The following is a 17,404-nucleotide window of genomic DNA, read 5'->3' as shown; positions in this document are numbered from 1 at the left end:
TTGCGAGTGTCTTGTCTTGCAAACGAGACTGCTGTACTACTGCTGAAAAAACTTAGCAGTCTTGTTTAGCTTTTATGAATGAACTTGTGATTTTTTACAGCCTAATTTCAAAACATAACAGCCTAATTTCAAAACACTTGATCCATTTTCCGGTATTCAGCTTACGATGATTTACATAGTCACATGGTAGATCATAACTAAAAGCACCGCACTTCAAATTTACTCAAACGTCGATTGATCAGATCAAGGGTCTTTCTTCTCTCTCGGACATTCTCGGTGATCATTCCAATCGCAAGCCGTTCCTGATAGATAGGATATGTTGGTATTGTTTTCTATTGCTATTCGGTTACTGTTGCTTTATATGTTTGTGCATTCCGATCGTTTACCATTCATAGCCCGATACGTTGAAAATCGTCAATGATAAGAGGCACGTAAATGAATAATCAAAAATTGATATAATTTTTGATCAATTCAAATACTTCACAACTGAATAAGTTTTTATAATTGTTTCATGTAAATTGACTTGTGAAACTTAAAGCAGCTTCTTAATTACCTAATGACTTGATTGAACTTAAGAAAAATGTTAAGAAAATTTAAACCACCAGTAGACACATCAATAAAAAATGGTGACGATTTCTGCAGCGTTGCCGAAATTCATTCCAAATTCATGTTACCATTCCACCGCAGGCGCTCTCTCTCTCTCTCTCTCTCTCTTTCTCTCTCTCTCTCTCTCTCTCTCTCTCTCTCTCTCTTTCTCTCTCGTTCTTCTATTGGTTTCATTTTTTAAGTTATTATTCATTAATTAAACGCAACTACATAATTTTCCCATCCCTCACTCTGCTCTGCCAGATGTACGAAATGGTGGGTGGTGGTGGTGGATAGGAGAAAGAAGCAAGGAAAAGGGTTTTAAGTGAATCCAATCAATTTAGAGACCATCAAAACCTAGCAAAACGACACCCATATTGCCCTAGGACGTATTTTAAGAATTGGTCGTCTGATATGAACCAAATTTTGTCCCATGGTTTCTCACGTGACCATCCACAATTGTGCAAGTTTTAATGGTATTCGGTTCATAACTTGCGGAGTAATTAATGTTTTTAACAATCAAGTGTTAGGAAAGGGCAGGAAGGAAGGTAGCGGGGGGTTTCTAACCAAGCCTATAGCACTCACCGGCCCCAAAAACCCCCCAATACCAAATTTGGAGTCAATCGGTCCAGCAGTTTCGGAGTCTATAAGGGACATCCGGACAGACAGATTCATTGTTATATACATTGTATATGTATATGTATATACAGTAGTGTTCGAATTAATAAGAGCGGGCCTCTAAACGCGAAAAAATCGTAATTACGTGAGTTACGTGATTTTTTTAGTCCAATTTTCTCTACAGTTGGAATACCTCTTGAAATATCATAACAATGATCTATATTTTGTTCTGTAATAATGATTTATAATATAGAAAAAAATCATTTTCTATATGACGGGTGTTCGAAATAATAAGAGCAAAACATAAATGTTACAAAAACATCCACAAAAATAAAGGAAAACGATGAATTCCTTCCATAATATTTATTGTAAACATCAGTCCTTTGTGCACCCCTTGTTTTTAATTACAGCAGCACATCTACGTGGCATAGAGGCAACCAATGCTCCACATTTTGATTCGGGGATGTTTTCCCAGGTTTGGCGAACTGTGGTCCACAATTCTTACGCATTTGATGGTTTGGCATCATAAACGGCTTTTTTAATGTTGCACCCCAAGTTTTCGATTGCATTGAGGTCGGGAGATTATGCCGGCCAATCTAAGACTTCAATATGTTTCTCGGTAAACCATGCTTTCGCGCGTCAGCTTGTGTGTTTTGGACTGTTCTCTTGCTGGAAGATTCATTTAAGCGGCATATCTTCCTCGGCATATGAAAGAAGAACATTTTCCAACATATTTACATATTCTAGCGAATCCATGATTACTGGGATACGAAATATTGGCCCAGTTTCATAGTAAGAAAAACAATCCCATATCATCAGTTTGCCACCACCATACTTAACGGTTTTTACCGTGTACTGCGGAAGTAATTCGCCCCCTGGGGGGCGGCGTACATGCTGTCGTTTACCACTGGAGCCAAACAGATCGATTTTACTTTCATCTGACCACAAAATATTGCGCCATTTCTCGACCGGCCAACTGATGTGTGATTTCGCGAAATTCAACCTATTAAGAATGTTCCGCACTGTAAGCAGGGGCTCTTTCTAGGCCTCCGAGCTGGCAGTTTGGCTTCTATCAACCTTTTACGAATGATTGCAGTGCTTATTGACAGGTTCAAATCCTGTTTCAAAACACTGACCTCACGTGTTCTTTTTTTCTTCCCTCACACGAAAAGGATTTTCTTCCCCCACACGAACCATTTAACGGTCGGTATGGGTGGTCGTTGTTCATTTTCTACTACGATTTTCATCCTGTGGTAGCCTCCGGGCTGCGTTGGTAACCTTTGACGCAGAACACTGCATTAATTAATGCACCTCGCGATACGTTTTTCCACTTTCAATCAACCGTTTGATCTGCTCTCGTTCCTCAGGCGTGGTATGCTTCGCTTTGCCCATCTTAATTAAAAATTACGGAAAATTCAATGGTTCTATTTATGAAAAAAAACCTTTAAATACTATCTGCATTTCAACAAGCAATAGAAATATACCGTTGGATGGCTGTTGTGCAACAGGGAGACCGATAAACTATCTTTTCCGATTTGCGCTCTTATCATTTCGAACAACCAGATTTGGCACTGTTTATCAAACGACTGCCTTGGTCGATAAACAAAGGCTGCACTGACAACCATTTGAGCCATTTCTCTTTGTTGTTACTAGTGCATTAATGAAAAAATCAGAATTTGCCCTTAATCCTTTAAAAATACTGGATCTGAGCCGTACAAGTGAAATCAAAGATTTGCTCTTATTAATTCGAACACTACTGTAGATTAACCATCGTAGTAACCCTTTTTAACTGTGCTATTGAGCTACAAAAAAATAGTTTGCTTTTCCACGAATACCTTTGCTTGCTGTTTGGTTGAATTTTCCTTCAGTGCGACTAAACGAATAACATGCTTAACCCTCGGTTGGGCACCCGGGTACCCGGGTATCCATTTCAAGTTTCAGCGAAAAACTGAATAACTTCTCGTAAATATTTTTTTACGAAACTCCGGATCCCCAAAGTACAACTCATTTCACGTCGAATTGGCATTGGAATTGTTTTGATAACTAATATTTAAAGGTAATTATGGGCCGATAAAAGTAACATACGCCTAGTGGCACTCGGGTACCCGGGTACCCAGCGCGTTGGCTATGCATATGAGCTATGTTTATAAACACAAAACAACACTTTTTATCAACATTTATCAATATACACGGGTCTATGAATTGTTATTTTATACAATGTTTTAATGAAAATTAATTTAAATTTTAATTATTCTTGCGCTATAACACCAGCAATATGAGAAAAATAAAGAAAGACATTATGCAGCCCTTTATGTGCAATTTCAGCTATACATTATTTCTCATACTGATTAAAAAATGTTCGTACAATGCAATGTTCGTAACATATGAGTAAATTATACACTTATTTTGATTTAAAAGACTTAAGGCGGGGTTTAGGTTGACTCCGTAGACAAATATAGCAAGAGAAAGCTCTGATGGAAGTGGAAGGCACCACTATAGTTTAGATTTATATACCCTGTAGTTAATTTAGTATTCGGGAATATCATTTGACAGAATATTATCTATATTGCAACTTTTTGAAAAACTATTCTTACAACTTGCGCATTTTTCAATCAATTTTCAATTAGAGAACTTAAATTTTTTTTCCCCCTTGCGGATCAAGTAATCGTCCTTCATAATACTTTTGCACAGCTCACATATTGTTTTCTAAAAATTATATGAATGTGACAAAACAAATGACAACGCAAATAATGAAAAAATGTTTTTTGGTTTTTTCTGTATCTGTAAAAAATCTGTACTATCATCCTTGCGCTTTAACATCTACAACATCAATTTATACAAATGGTATGATATGGCGAAAGGGTTTGCTGTCTAGGTCACCATGGTCAGCATCACTATTATCAATTGGGTGGGTTGTGCAAGAGCCTTTTGACGATGCAAAACAGTTTTATTTAAAGAAATAATTAATTTCATTGAAACAATTACAGAAAAATACCACTATTTTTGGATTTTAATGCTTGCTATGCGACGTACTCGGTAGAGAATGACCATATGAAGGGGTGTCAATGATATTGTGTTCCTTCTTTTTTTTGTTTTTTAATGCATATTGTTTTGATTTTGAAACAAAAACACGTTGCAGACCATTAAATTAGTTCTTGTGCACTATTTTTGTCATAAAACTGATAAAAACGATGGAACAATCACTTAACTATGCAATGCACATGAACTGGGTACCCGGGTACCCGGGTGCCCAACGAAGGGGTAAACACCGGGTGCCCAACCGAGGGTTAAAACAGCTTAAAACCGTAATATACTCATGGTTAACCACACATACTTAGGTCATATTTTACGGATAGTAGACAACTCACGCATATGCTAACACAGTCGAATTTTGCTAAGATGAGAAAAAAAAGAACTAGGAACGGATCACCATGCTATAGCGGAGCCTTTAGGTGTGAATAAACGAAATTTCACTCTATTTGCGACAATAAGCTACACGACGTATCCAGCGAACAGTGTTTTCGGTAAAATGTGAAATTAATCAATTTGGTGGACCACTACACATCCACCCAGGAGTTGAGCTCGAAAATGGATCTGATGTCACTCGCGATTTATCTAGGATAGTTCGTGAATTTTCCCCCTACCTACCGCACGATGGATCGTTGTGCATACACTATGCAACACGTCTATTAAAATTGTATTAGTAATTATTGCGAAGCGACCGCACGAGCACCCAAATGTCTTGTGAGGGCTGCGGTAAGGTGTAGCAGCAGCAGTGGGGACACCAACCAGTTGGATAACAACTATTGGCTTGCGCGCCCGTCTCGCAATACTAGCAGATATCATTTTGGCGAAGGTGGGCGCACTCGTCACCCGCACTAGTCGTACCGTTCCTCCGGCATGCTTGTTACCGGCCCTGGAGCACTTTTAGTGCCTTCCAATAAAACATGAAACAAATCTATCATCGCAGCCATGTGTGCGCCTACTCACGAGAACTCACCGTGAGTGGGGGGACCTATTTCAGTCTTTTACCAAAATGTAAATCAAAAAATGCCTCTTACATTATGCGATTTTACGATGTCCGCAAAAGGAATCCTCCGTATACCAATTTGTAAAACTTCCAATCGATCCATCCTATCGAATCAGCGTTCTCGGTCACCAAGCACACCAAGACCCAGAGACATTCGCGGCCGCACCGCAAACGATAAGCAAGGGAGGCAATAAATCTATCATAATGCAACGTGTCCGGGGCCGAGACACTGAACATTATCATAATCACATTTAGCTGGCCGGCTCAGCGTTTAGCTCACTCAGTTTTGTCGGTCCCATTCGTCGCATCGCGCCCAGCCCTCCAACCAGACCCAGCCATTCGCTCTGCACCACATCGTATCAACGCCGCGATAACAGCGGAACCAACAGATCAATGACTGCGTCCTTAACTAAACGATACACACCAACCGCTTGCCGGAAGTGGACGCCTGGATCAACAACAAAGAAGCAATACATAAAACATGGGCCCCTGGTACCGTTTCAGGAACTACTTAAAAAAGATAGAGCACATTCCCTTTTCAAACGGAATCCCTATAGAGTCCGAAGGTAGACCGTCCTATTCCCGCCGGTCAAATTTATCAGCCCTTGATGTAAAACATGGTCATCGGGATGTATTGTTTTCTCCGCGCACAGGATACCACAGCGATCCGGGACAGATACATTTGGTCGTTCCAAATCGGTGACGGCCGCTAAGCTGTCGTCTTCATAAATTATGACCCAGGTCTTTCACGCGAAGGGTCAAAACGGTGAGGCTAGTGAAGGAGGATTTCTTAATTGAACCCCCGCGGATAGCTTCCGAGGAGGCCCAGAGGAGAACACAGCGCAGAGCACCGGGAGCAGATCTGCAGATTCATCTGTAAGCTACCTGTTAGCCGCTTGTCTGCGAATACGTGCGTTGGTCGAGGGATGCCACTTTGCGCCCGAAAACCCGGTGGCGAAAAGGGACTAAGTGAACACCCCTTTACTTCCCTCTACGAAATTCCAAACATAATAGGCTACGATTGAGATAAAACACCTCATCAGCTGTGCAACAGAAATCGTGCCCTGGTGATATGTCAGTATTGACTTATGGTTTTCTAACCACCTACCACCAGAGGGTTGGTGCCCTCCTGCTAAGTTTTCCGCATTGTGGTCACCAGAAAAACCAGACCAATCCGTTGCGGAGTAGCAACAATATCATGTACTTGCTAGTGTCAGGAACTCCGGTAATCCATTGAGATGGAATTTCTGGATCGTCGGGTGGGCATTTTTCCATTTCTCTCAAGGGGCCTGGCAGAAGCGTGGAACCGGTCGCACTTATCAATAATTCAATCAATGACATCGGCCCTGTACATTATTTCCAAATAGTAGATGTTAAGGCCTTCGGATATGGACTGACCACTCTGCTCACCGTTCCACCGGACAAACGCCCTTGTCATAGCCACCTTTTTCTTCAAAGCACTTCGTCACGCTCTGCATGGATCAGTGTTTACTATAGCAATTGAGCTCATAGCCAAAGTCACCTCTACAATCCGAATGCGTGTCCTCGGAACAGGATAGAGATTCTGAAGCACGAGTCATTTCATTTGCACTTTCCCTCGTAGCAGCTATTTACCAGCAATTACTGCCGATGAGACCCTTTTCCAAGGGACGGCGAGCGCACCAGTATTCCTTGGCTAAGGGGTGCATGTGCGACTAGGCTCAGGCACGCCACATTAACGCAAGTCGTGTGTACGACAGATAGCTCGTGAGGTTCAGAAAACACAAGCCAACGAAATGAATACGCTTTCCAATTAACTGCTACCGAGTGCAGTGAATAGATGGGAGGGAACTCGCCATTCGCATTGGCAGTTCCCGGCTCTCCTGGGTCGCCCTGACTGCAATTGATGACACCGTAACTCGTAGGTATCTCAATTGACCTTCGGTGAAGTGTGATTTTTTTTCCCAATGTAGCCGCTAACATTACACTACGCTGCAACTATGAGATGCAAAGAAGTGAAATGTACCACCACCATCACCAGGGTGTGGATGGAAACATTGGTTTACCCCACATTATTCGCGACACACTCGTCCTCGCGGTGAGGTCGGTGATAATGATATGGAGATTAATAAATATAAATTTTGTTTTATCACTGTGGCGAATCGGCGGATTTGTAATTAGTGACGGCAGGCTCCCTTCCAGATGGCCGGACGCCTGGTACTTGTTAAGGGTCCGAGTTTTTCGGGTGTCAACGATCAGCGAACCGGCCATCTGATGACGCAAACAGGCCCGATTAATTTCCCGCTTTCGGCTGCTGGGGATCGCGACCGATGTTGATGACGATGATGGTATTGATGATTATATTGTTGTGATGGGTGCAGTGCAACGAAGCGCTCAATTCGCACAGATGCATGTCCGAAGAGGGAGAGTTCGTGCGTTCGAGCCCTTGATATGTTAATTTAGGTTTTCGTGACGTGAAACAGAAGAAGAAAAACGGTTAGCTTCCTCTTGGAATTTTTTGAAGCTTCGTCGGAAATAATTGCCACCCAATGTTTCTTGGATATTATAGATGTTGGCTGGTTCAGCAAACGAGTTCGGCGGAGTAGGTTATCATTGCCCATTACATGATCTGACGTTCTTTTCTCAGGATTCTCCCTCCTTCTCCTCCTTCGTGAAGGAGTTATCACATTATCTCATACTAGCTGCCCCGACAGACTTCGTACTGTCTTTAATCGGTCGTGGGTTTATCGTATACAGGAACTTTAAAATTTCAGTAGATATAATTTTATCGATTCCATCATTTGATCGTATTCGATTTATCAATGAATTAAATCAATAGCCAGGTCAGTTAGTGATGTTGGAAATAGAGATACGACGTGATTGTAAATGTAACCTGGAAAGTTAACATGATGTTTGAATTTTAAGGCATTGCTTTTCGCGATAAATGATGTCAGTTGGAACCGAATTATATTTTCCCAAGTTTTTTTTTATAAAATACTTTGACTTTAGTGTTCGGTTTGCACATAGCTCGTTAAGTTCAAATGGTGGTATGGGTCAACGACATTACAATACGACACATGTGATCCATTTTTCCGGTATTCAGCTTACGATGATTTACATAGTCACATGGTAGATCATAACTGAAAGCACCGCACTTCAAATTTACTCAAACGTCAATCGATGAGATCGGGGGTCTTTCTTCTCTCTCGGACGATCTCGGTGATCATTCCAATCGCAAACCGTTCCGGATAGATAGGATTTGTTGGTATTGTTTTCTATTACTATTCGGTTACTGCTGCTTTATATGTTTGTGTATGAAATTACGATCGTTTACCATTCATAACCCGATACATTGAAAATCGTCAATGATAAGTGGCACATAAATCAATAATCGAAAATTAATATAAGTCTTGATCAATCCAAATACTTGATAACCGAATGAGTTTTTATTATTGTTTCATGTACATTGACTTGTGAAACTTAAACCTAAGAAAATTTAAAGCAACAATAAACATACCAATAAAAAATGGTAACGATGCAGCATTGCTGGTCCCATTGTTATGATTCTCCCCTCGTTCTCGTTCTTTTTCTTAACATCTATTGGTCACTTTTTTTTAATTATTATTCAAGAATTAAACGCAATTATTTAATTTTCCCACCCATTAATCTGTTCTGCAAGATGAAGCAAGTGAAAAAAGAAAGTAGAAGAGCATAAAGTGAATTAAATCGATATAGAGACCATCAAAACCTAGGAAACGACACCCATATTGCCCTAGGACGTACTTTAAGGATTGGGGTTGTATGGAGGCCCCCCTTCCCCTCGTCTGATATAAACCAATTTTTTTCCCATGGTTTCTCAGGTGACCATCCACAATTGTGCAAGTTTTAATGGTATTCGGTTCATAACTTGCGGAGTAATTAATGTTTTTAACATTCAAGTGTTAGGGAAGGGCAGGAAGGAAGGTAGCGAGGGGTTTCTAACTAAACCTATAGCACTCACCGGTAAAAGACTGAAATAGGCCCCCCCACTCACGGTGAGTTACTGAGTGACCGAAAAAATCGTTAATTACCACTTTTTAGATAAGCAAACCTTCATAAAAATATGTGAAAACGTAAATAAATGTATTAGGGGAGGGGGGAGGGGTGGAAAAGCTACATTTTACCAGTAAAACAGCGATTTTTCGGTCACTCAGTAACTCATCGTGAGTGGGGGGGCCTATTTCAGTCTTTTACCCACTCACCGACCCTTAAAACCCCCCCATACCAAATTTGAAGTCAATCGGTCCAGCAGATTCGGAGTCTATCAGGGACATCCGGACAGACACATTAATTTTTATATGTATAGATGAAGCGGGAGCGTTTTGGGTGACATTTTAAGTGTCATTCAGTCAAAACAAAATTTAATTAGTAGAACTATCCAAAAAGTTATAGCTGTTCAAAAATGTATGAGAATAATGAAGAAATTTCCTAGATTTTGAAATTCTTTAATCAAAAAGGAAGAATGCCATGCAAGCCACCAATAAAATTTGTGAAGTTTGCGGGGACGATGCTGTATCAGTTCTTATAGCACAGCAATGGCTCACTTGCCTCCGTTCTGGAAATTTCGATGTGAAAGATGCTCTGGTCGACCTATCGTTGCAAAAGTTGATGAAATTTTAGAAAAGATTTACCAGGACCGTCACTTAAGCAGCCATGACATAGCCAAGGAACTAGGTGCAGCACGAACCGTACTGCACGAATAGGTGGGCCCCACCGCAACTACAACCCTGGTGACGACCTTGTAGTCGCGGTGGTCTCCTGGGCAAGGATCAACCATCAGGAGTCATTTTCGGGCACACGGTTGATCCGGATATGCGCAGGCTGAAAAAGGCCCAGGTGAGTGCTGAGAGCGTTGGTGGCTGGCACTCACCATACGATAAGACTTATCGGTAAAAGACTGAAATAGGCCCCCCCCACTCACGGTGAGTTACTGAGTGACCGGAAAAATCGTTAATTACCACTTTTTAGATAAGCAAACCTTCATAAAAATATGCGAAAACGTAAATAAATGTATTAGGGGAGGGGGGAGGGGTAGAAAAGTTACATTTTACCAGTAAAACAGCGATTTTTCGGTCACTCAGTAACTCACCGTGAGTGGGGGGGCCTATTTCAGTCTTTTACCGACTTATCTCACCACGTTACCCCGCAAACCATGGAACTCACGATTTCGTATGCTCACTGTAGGAGTGAGCGCGACGTCCGATGAAACAGCGCTATACAAAAGAGCCATTTGCAGATTTGTGTGTGAGCGCGAACGAGATGGCTGATGACACGGCAATACTTTCGGCCGCGTTCATCGGCGCCATCATGATTCCGCTTGAAACGCGCCGAACTTTGTTCGAATCTGGATGCGACACCGTGATTTGACTTACCTTTTTTGGCACAATTACCGCGATTTCCGACAATAAAAGCGCATCAAATGGTCGTACAATAATGGTAGACCTTGTCGCGAATTAATTTGATCCGCTTTTCAGTCAACTTTAGCCGTTTCATCTATTGCACCGCAGCTGTTCGCATTCAATGAAACAGCCGCAAGAACATGCATTTTTCCATGTTTCTAGCCTCATTCCTTCGTCAAAAAGGATTGCATGATGTACATGTACAAATCAACAACATTTTTCCTGATTATCCGAGCACATTTACCTGCAACAATTTGGCACAAAACGGTGAGAAACAGAGCTGTTTTTCTTAACATAAAAGAGACGGGAATGATGATCCGTTTCTTCGCACTGTTTTCCACGGCTGTAACGAAGCAGATCATCATCGATGCACCGGCCAGGATATGAAAACGGCGTTAGAAAAGATCTGCCCTGGAAGAGCTAGGCAGTGACGAAAACGCAGCGCGATCTCCGCCCACGACAGCAAAAAAAGACGCGCGCGTTTCTTGCGTGGACGAGAGTTGGGAAAGAGGCGAAGATGTCCATCTTCACAACATTTGAAAGGGTTAAGAGTGGCTAAAACAAATGGATGTTTTTCTTGCTTGTACAGTTGCTCAATCAGAAAAGAACAACAAAACAGCAGCAGAACAATCGGCAACAGCATCCGGTGCCAAGCACGAAACGCAGAATGCAGAACAAAGGACAACAATCAGCGCAGGATGTAGGAACAATGGAGGGAGGAGGAGTTTGTAGCGAGGAGAGCGCGTGCACCAAGGTGTTTACTACGCGTTGGTGATAGCCACCGAAAAGGGCGTTGTCGATGCAGCTAACAGCAGAAGAAAACGATCGCGAATTGGTCGTGTGTTGCCGCATTTTGATAGGCGGAAAACATGCTCAAGAATGGCTGAGTTTTGTGCTCAAAACGGCATCTTTTAATGTTGCATATTCCTGGGAAAACCAACTATAAGTTGTTGCTATATCTTAAGTTAGCTCGTCTATCTTTGCTGCGCAAGAAAGATGCATACGAAGTGCATCAATCCAGACGCACATTGCGTATAGCGATTGGCCAAAAGTTGCGTTGATTTGTCACCACCGTTTTATGGTGTAATTGATCTGCACAATGTTCCTGTTGTGCGTGATGATCGTGTGCGCGGTTTCCAATACGCACATGATGCGTGACACCATTTTTTTGTTGAACATAATGTTTGTTTTTCAGTAAAATCAATGTGAATCATGATGATCATTCGAAGGCATGTTTGTGACACTGTGAACAATTCAAAATGTATGAACTTTTTGTCACAACGTGTTTGCACGAAACATAAGGGGGGTTTTTATTTGTCCTACGTTGTGTTCCCTTTTCTTTTTCGTTTTACAACCTTCTTGAGCACACTCTATTTTCCGCGTTGTTTCCGCTTCGCTTTTCTAGAGTGAACTGACTCTTCTATCTAGCCGCGTTGCCAATCCGAGTTCCCGCCACGCTTGGCGAAAACGACCAGTGACCACCGGCAACACTGAATGATATTTCAAATTTCAACATAAAATCGTTATTAAACAATCTGCGCGAACATCCTCCCCCCTTGACAGAATGTCAATAATTCATAGTCATACCACTTCCAACCCTACTCCTATTATCTTAGCATTATTCCTGCGAGTCAGGAAGTAAACATATTTTGGTTATAGGGCGCGTCATATCGCCACGTGCGGTACGAACACTCACTACCCGCGGAATCCCATCCTTCCCTGGATGGATCTTAGTAATACGAGCCAGAGGCCAACGCGTAACAGGCAGCATCTCATCGATCAGGATCGCCATACGTCCAAGGCGAATTCCATTGTTACGGGACGCGCGCACCGTATCCTTCTGCAGCTCCTGTAGATATTCGCTCTTCCAGTGCTTCCAGAACTGCTGTACCCTCAGTTGCATCTGATGGTTGCATTCTGCTTCTTGGGATGTTGGTTCTTGTTGGCAGCAGCACGATCCCTTGCTCCCTGCCTTGCCTTGCGGATGTACAAGACACAATGAGCGATCACTCGAACTAAACGGTTGAAGGTAGACCATCGCTCAAACCAGGGATTCACCCTGCTTGTTGTTTGTACTGCTACAGTACACACTTTCATTTCAATTTCCGCCTCTGCGGAGGTTTCTGGCACATTTTTTGGCCAGCTTTCTTCAGCCATTGCCAGCCAGGCGGGACCCCTTGTCCAAGCGCGTGCATTTATAAACTCTGAAACCGTTAATCCCCTGGATACCAAATCTGCAGGGTTGTCTGCTCCGGGAACATGCCTCCAGGAGCAATCACGAATGAGTCCTTGTATCTCCGCAACACGATTTGCCACATAAGTCTTCCACTTATTAGGCGGCGATGCTAGCCAATGGAGGGTTACTGTGGAGTCGCTCCACAATATTGGCTTGGTTGATGATATGCACGTGGCCGTTTTTACTCGGTTGTAAAGCTGTGATCCGAGCAGAGCCGCGCAGAGCTCTAAGCGAGGCAGGCTCACTCGCTTGAGGGGTGCGACGCGGGACTTTGAGGCAAGTAGCGTTGTCGTGATGCGTCCACTCTCCTCGGTGCACCTTGCATAAATGCAAGCACCATATGCGGTTTCCGAAGCATCGCAAAATAGATGAAGCTGGATTTCGGAGAGTGGCTGTAAGCAGTACCTGGGGAACCTTATTGACTCAAGCAACGGCAACTCACAATGAAATTGGTTCCACTGTTGAGCCAGCTCATTCGGAATAGGATCGTCCCAATCTCCCTTCGCCAGCCACAGCTGCTGCATGACAATCTTGGCCTTCACAACAATTGAACCCAACAGGCCCAGGGGATCGAACAGTTTTGCTATGCTCGATAGCACACTCCGTTTAGTGGGAGTGTCGATGTGATTTACTGCAGCCACCTTGAAATATAATTCGTCTGTTGTTGGCATCCAACATATGCCTAGCGCCTTAATTGTGTCACTGTGACCAACGCTTACTGTAGCTCGTGTAGCCACCTCTTCCACTCTCAATCCTTCAAGAACTTCTGGCTGGTTCGAAGCCCACTTACGAATTTCAAATTTGCCTTTCGCGAGCAGCTCTGTCAATGATTTTCGCAAATGGATTGCATCTTCTTCATTGTCAGCACCACCAATGAAGTCATCCATGTAGAAATTGTCGCGTATCGAGGCCCCAGCCTCTGGGTACTCCGATCCCTCATCCTCCACTAACTGCAGCAACGTCCTTGTAGCGAGGAAAGATGATGGTGCGAGGCCGTACGTGACCGTGTTGAGTTGATACGTTTGGATCGGTACCTCTTGATTGAATCTAAACATTATTCGAACTAGCGATCGATCCGACTCATCCAATAATATTTGGCGATACATTTTCGCAATGTCACCGATTAGTGCGACCTTATAGGTACGGAACCTCATGACGATATCTAATAGGTCCTTCTGGACGACAGGTCCAATGCAAAGGGCTTCGTTCAGGGAATAACCCTTAGCAGTCTTAGCTGATGCATCGAAGACCACTCGAACCTTGGTTGTAGTGCTATCTTGTTTGAACACCGGATGATGTGGTAAATAGTAAGAACATAATGGCTTGCTCTCTTCTTCTGGGGATAATAGGTGCATGTGTCCCATGTCCAAGTACTCGTGCATGAATTGATGGTAATCACATTTTAACTCCGCATTTCGATCCAGTCGTTTTTCCAATAGCTCAAACCGACGTAATGCAGTCTTTTTACTGTTACCAATCATAGCGTCGCTGCCTGGCTTGCGCGGCAGCTTCACGATATAACGCCCTTCCTCGTCACGACGTGTTGAGGATTTGAAAAGCTCCTCGCAGTATTGCTCCTCTGGCGTATAATTTGTCCTAATTTCCACTGATTCCATTTCCCAGAATTTCTCGACTGCTGCTTCAAGTGATACCATGCACGGCGGATTAATGTCACTGTCTACTCGGACCGATGAACTTGCAGATTCGGCTCCAACTGGACCGGTGGCTACCCAGCCAAAGACACTATTTAAGAGCACTGGGTAGTGTGGATGCGGCGCCATTTTCTGGTTACTGAAGAACTGAGGATAGTGCCGCGCACCTAATATAATGTCGATAGGTTGCGACTTGTTAAACCAGGGATCAGCTAGCCTGGTATTGGGTGGCAATGACACCTTTGGGAGCTTCAAATCCCAAGAAGGTAACTTTGATACTAGTTTGCCCATCACTAAGAATTGAACTTTCAGCGAAAATTCCTCGTGGCGTGATTTCAACTCTGTGAAAACCGTGCCCTTTGCCGGGCTGATGTGCTGTCCGGCGCCTTCCAACGCAATATTGGCCTTTGCCATAGGTAGCTGAAGGCGTTTTGCCAGCTGTTCTGTTATCAAATCGGGTTGGGAAGCACTGTCCAACAAAGCACGAACCGGATGCGCCACCCCGAACGCATCGATGATGTTCACTATGGCCGTTTGGAGCACCACACTGCCCGCATTAACCGCCATCGCGCTGATAACTGACAACTCTGATGGCGGCTCGACGCTCGTCGTCGTTTCGTCGTTGTTGATGATCACTGCAGAATTGGGCTCCGCTGCACGGCTGCCGGTGTGCAACAGTGAATTATGGCGTTGCTTGCACTGCTTGCAGCCATATTTCCACGGGCATTTGGCACACATGTGCCCTGCACGCAAGCAGTTGAGGCAATGTTTCAGCGTCATGATGGTTCGACGCCTTTGTTCCGGTTGCTGGGACAGGAATTTAGGGCATTGCTGAATCCAATGCTCCTCTTTGCACATGGCGCATCTGGGCCCCGGCTTCGCCATGGCCGCGAAGCTTTTGAAGCTGGATTGCGCCGATTTGTTTGCCCTTAGCCCCCTCGCATCTCGATGTAGGGCATTATCCTCCTTGGCCTCGTAGGGTTCCACACAGCTAGCATCATCCACTATTTCGCCCATGTATTCGGCGAACAACTCCAAGCTGGAACCGGTTTTCCCACGGCGGAACGCCGCCCACCTCATACGATATTCCGGTGGTAACTTGGCGACGAGGGTCTGCATAAGACAGGGATTTTGAAGATGCTCCGGCAAATCCGCTGCCCTAATGTGATCGCATAGTCCCTGTATTGCGTTACCAAACTTGATGATCGTCCCAAGTTTGTCCGGCTTTGGTGTGGGAGCTTGCTGCACCTTTTCAATGAGGGCCTGGATCAACCATTCTGGCCGTCCGAATCTTTTCCTCAGCGTTTCTATTACTTGCGGCACCGACTCGGGCAATATGAGTCTGCCCTGGACCGCTTCCAGGGCAGCACCCTTGAGGCATCGCTGCAGTCTTAGCAGATTCTCCTCCGGTCTGTAACCGCACAGTTGAGTCGAATATCTGTAGCTTGCGTAGAAGGCCGGCCATTCTTCCGGCTTTCCTGTGAAGGCTGGCAGTTCCTTGGCCAGAGCCCTTCTGGCCGCCACCTGGTCCCGCCGAAGGTCCCAATTATTTGGCGATTCTTCTGCTTGCGCGACCGGCCTGGTTTCAGCTTGGAATGCATTATCGGTGTTCGCAATCCAATTACGTAGTCGATTTGATTTCGCCGACGCCACACTTGCGGCTTGACTGGCAACACTTTCTTCCTCCAGAAGATCAGCCTCAATACGGAATTGCTCTTCCGCGAAATGCTTATCAAGCTCGATGGCTTGTATCTTCGCTTGCAATTGCGCGTCAATGACCTCCTTGGCTGCTTGCTTCTCGTCCGCAAGGCGCTTCAGCAACAGGGCGCGCTTTGTCTCGCGCATGGATGACGTGGTTCGCTGTGAACCTGCCTTCACTGACTTCCCGGAACTAATCATGTGCTCCGCGGCTCCGTCGTCTGCCACTGCTTCCGAGAAGACGCTGCTAGGCGACGACTTCTCGCTTGGCGCGTCGGCCAATTTCGGCTTGGCCCTGGCGGCTTCTCGCGTTACAATAGGGGAGCGACCGGGCGTATGAAAACCCTCATCGTCGCGCAACCCCCGCTCACGCTTTGCCTTCTGCTTCTTTGGAGGCATTGTTCAATAGCCACACACACACGCAACCGAAAGAAACAGCCCGAAACCACAACACGCACTCGCGGTGCAGCACTTTTTCCGGAATGTTCCTCGAGCTGATGCAACAGCTCTCTTTCTCTTTTGTACGGAGCACGGTCCGTTTTCACTGACGCGCAGCGGTGCTTCCCGGAATCGATCCGCAGACAAAACACCCGGCACGCAGCACGAGTCTTGGTAACGCCTAATACGCAGCGCTACCGGCTTCGGGTTGTGACGAAATAAAACACACACACAAACGTAAGTCTTGTTGCGATTGCGTTTCAACTCTCAACACGCGGTTTTCCTTTGCACGAAAGTTCTTGATCGGCTCGAACACGACGATCAAACAACTATGATTTTAACCGGCCGAAATTTGCTCTCAAAGCACTCCGCGCACGGTATTCTTCAGGCCGCAACACGATGCGATTCCAAACCGGCTGAGTTTCACGTGAACACTCAGCTTCGCGCCGCTTGGAATCTAAGAAACTGCAAACCGCATTTGCAGAATCCTTTCACGTTATACGGCTGTTCCTTGTGCTAAACACACACTCACGCAAAACGAAAAGTGGTTGGGGTTACGGCTCAACCCTCAACACGTAGCTCGACCACCGCTGTTGTCCAATGTTCAATAGTTGTCACGAGAATAATGCCTGAGAATCACACGAGACCCTCAGCACATTTACCGATCGGGTTCACCCACGAACTCCCGCACGCGGTTGTCTCTGACACGAACTTTTCTGATCGGACCGAA

At 44.5% G+C, this 17,404-nt stretch overlaps 1 protein-coding gene across 1 annotated transcript; it reads right to left on the bottom strand.

The window, feature by feature from the left end:
* Nucleotides 1-12,268: 12,268 nt before the first annotated feature.
* LOC125959546 (uncharacterized) lies at nt 12,269-16,635 on the bottom strand. The gene is made up of 3 exons (XM_049692374.1): nt 13,329-16,635; nt 12,347-12,627; nt 12,269-12,274 (listed from the first exon to the last, which is right to left on the bottom strand). Exons 1-3 carry the CDS (start codon nt 16,633-16,635, stop codon nt 12,269-12,271), a joined length of 3,594 nt encoding a protein of 1,197 aa, XP_049548331.1.
* Nucleotides 16,636-17,404: the final 769 nt, after the last annotated feature.

The sequence above is a fragment of the Anopheles darlingi genome, chromosome X, assembly GCF_943734745.1.
Source record: "Anopheles darlingi chromosome X, idAnoDarlMG_H_01, whole genome shotgun sequence".
Lineage (NCBI taxonomy): Eukaryota > Metazoa > Arthropoda > Insecta > Diptera > Culicidae > Anopheles > Anopheles darlingi.
Note: the sequence above shows the minus strand (reverse complement) of the source record. Positions and strands in the feature narration are given on the sequence as shown.

What these genes read in the sequence shown, in the direction of transcription:
- LOC125959546 (XM_049692374.1), bottom strand. Translation starts at nt 16,635, where the DNA reads ATGCCTCCAAAGAAGCAGAAGGCAAAGCGTGAGCGGGGGTTGCGCGAC. An exon ending in ACAGTGGAACCAATTTCATT is followed by an intron (nt 12,628 to 13,328) that starts GTGAGTTGCCGT and finishes TACATCCGCAAG; the next exon opens with GCAAGGCAGGGAGCAAGGGA.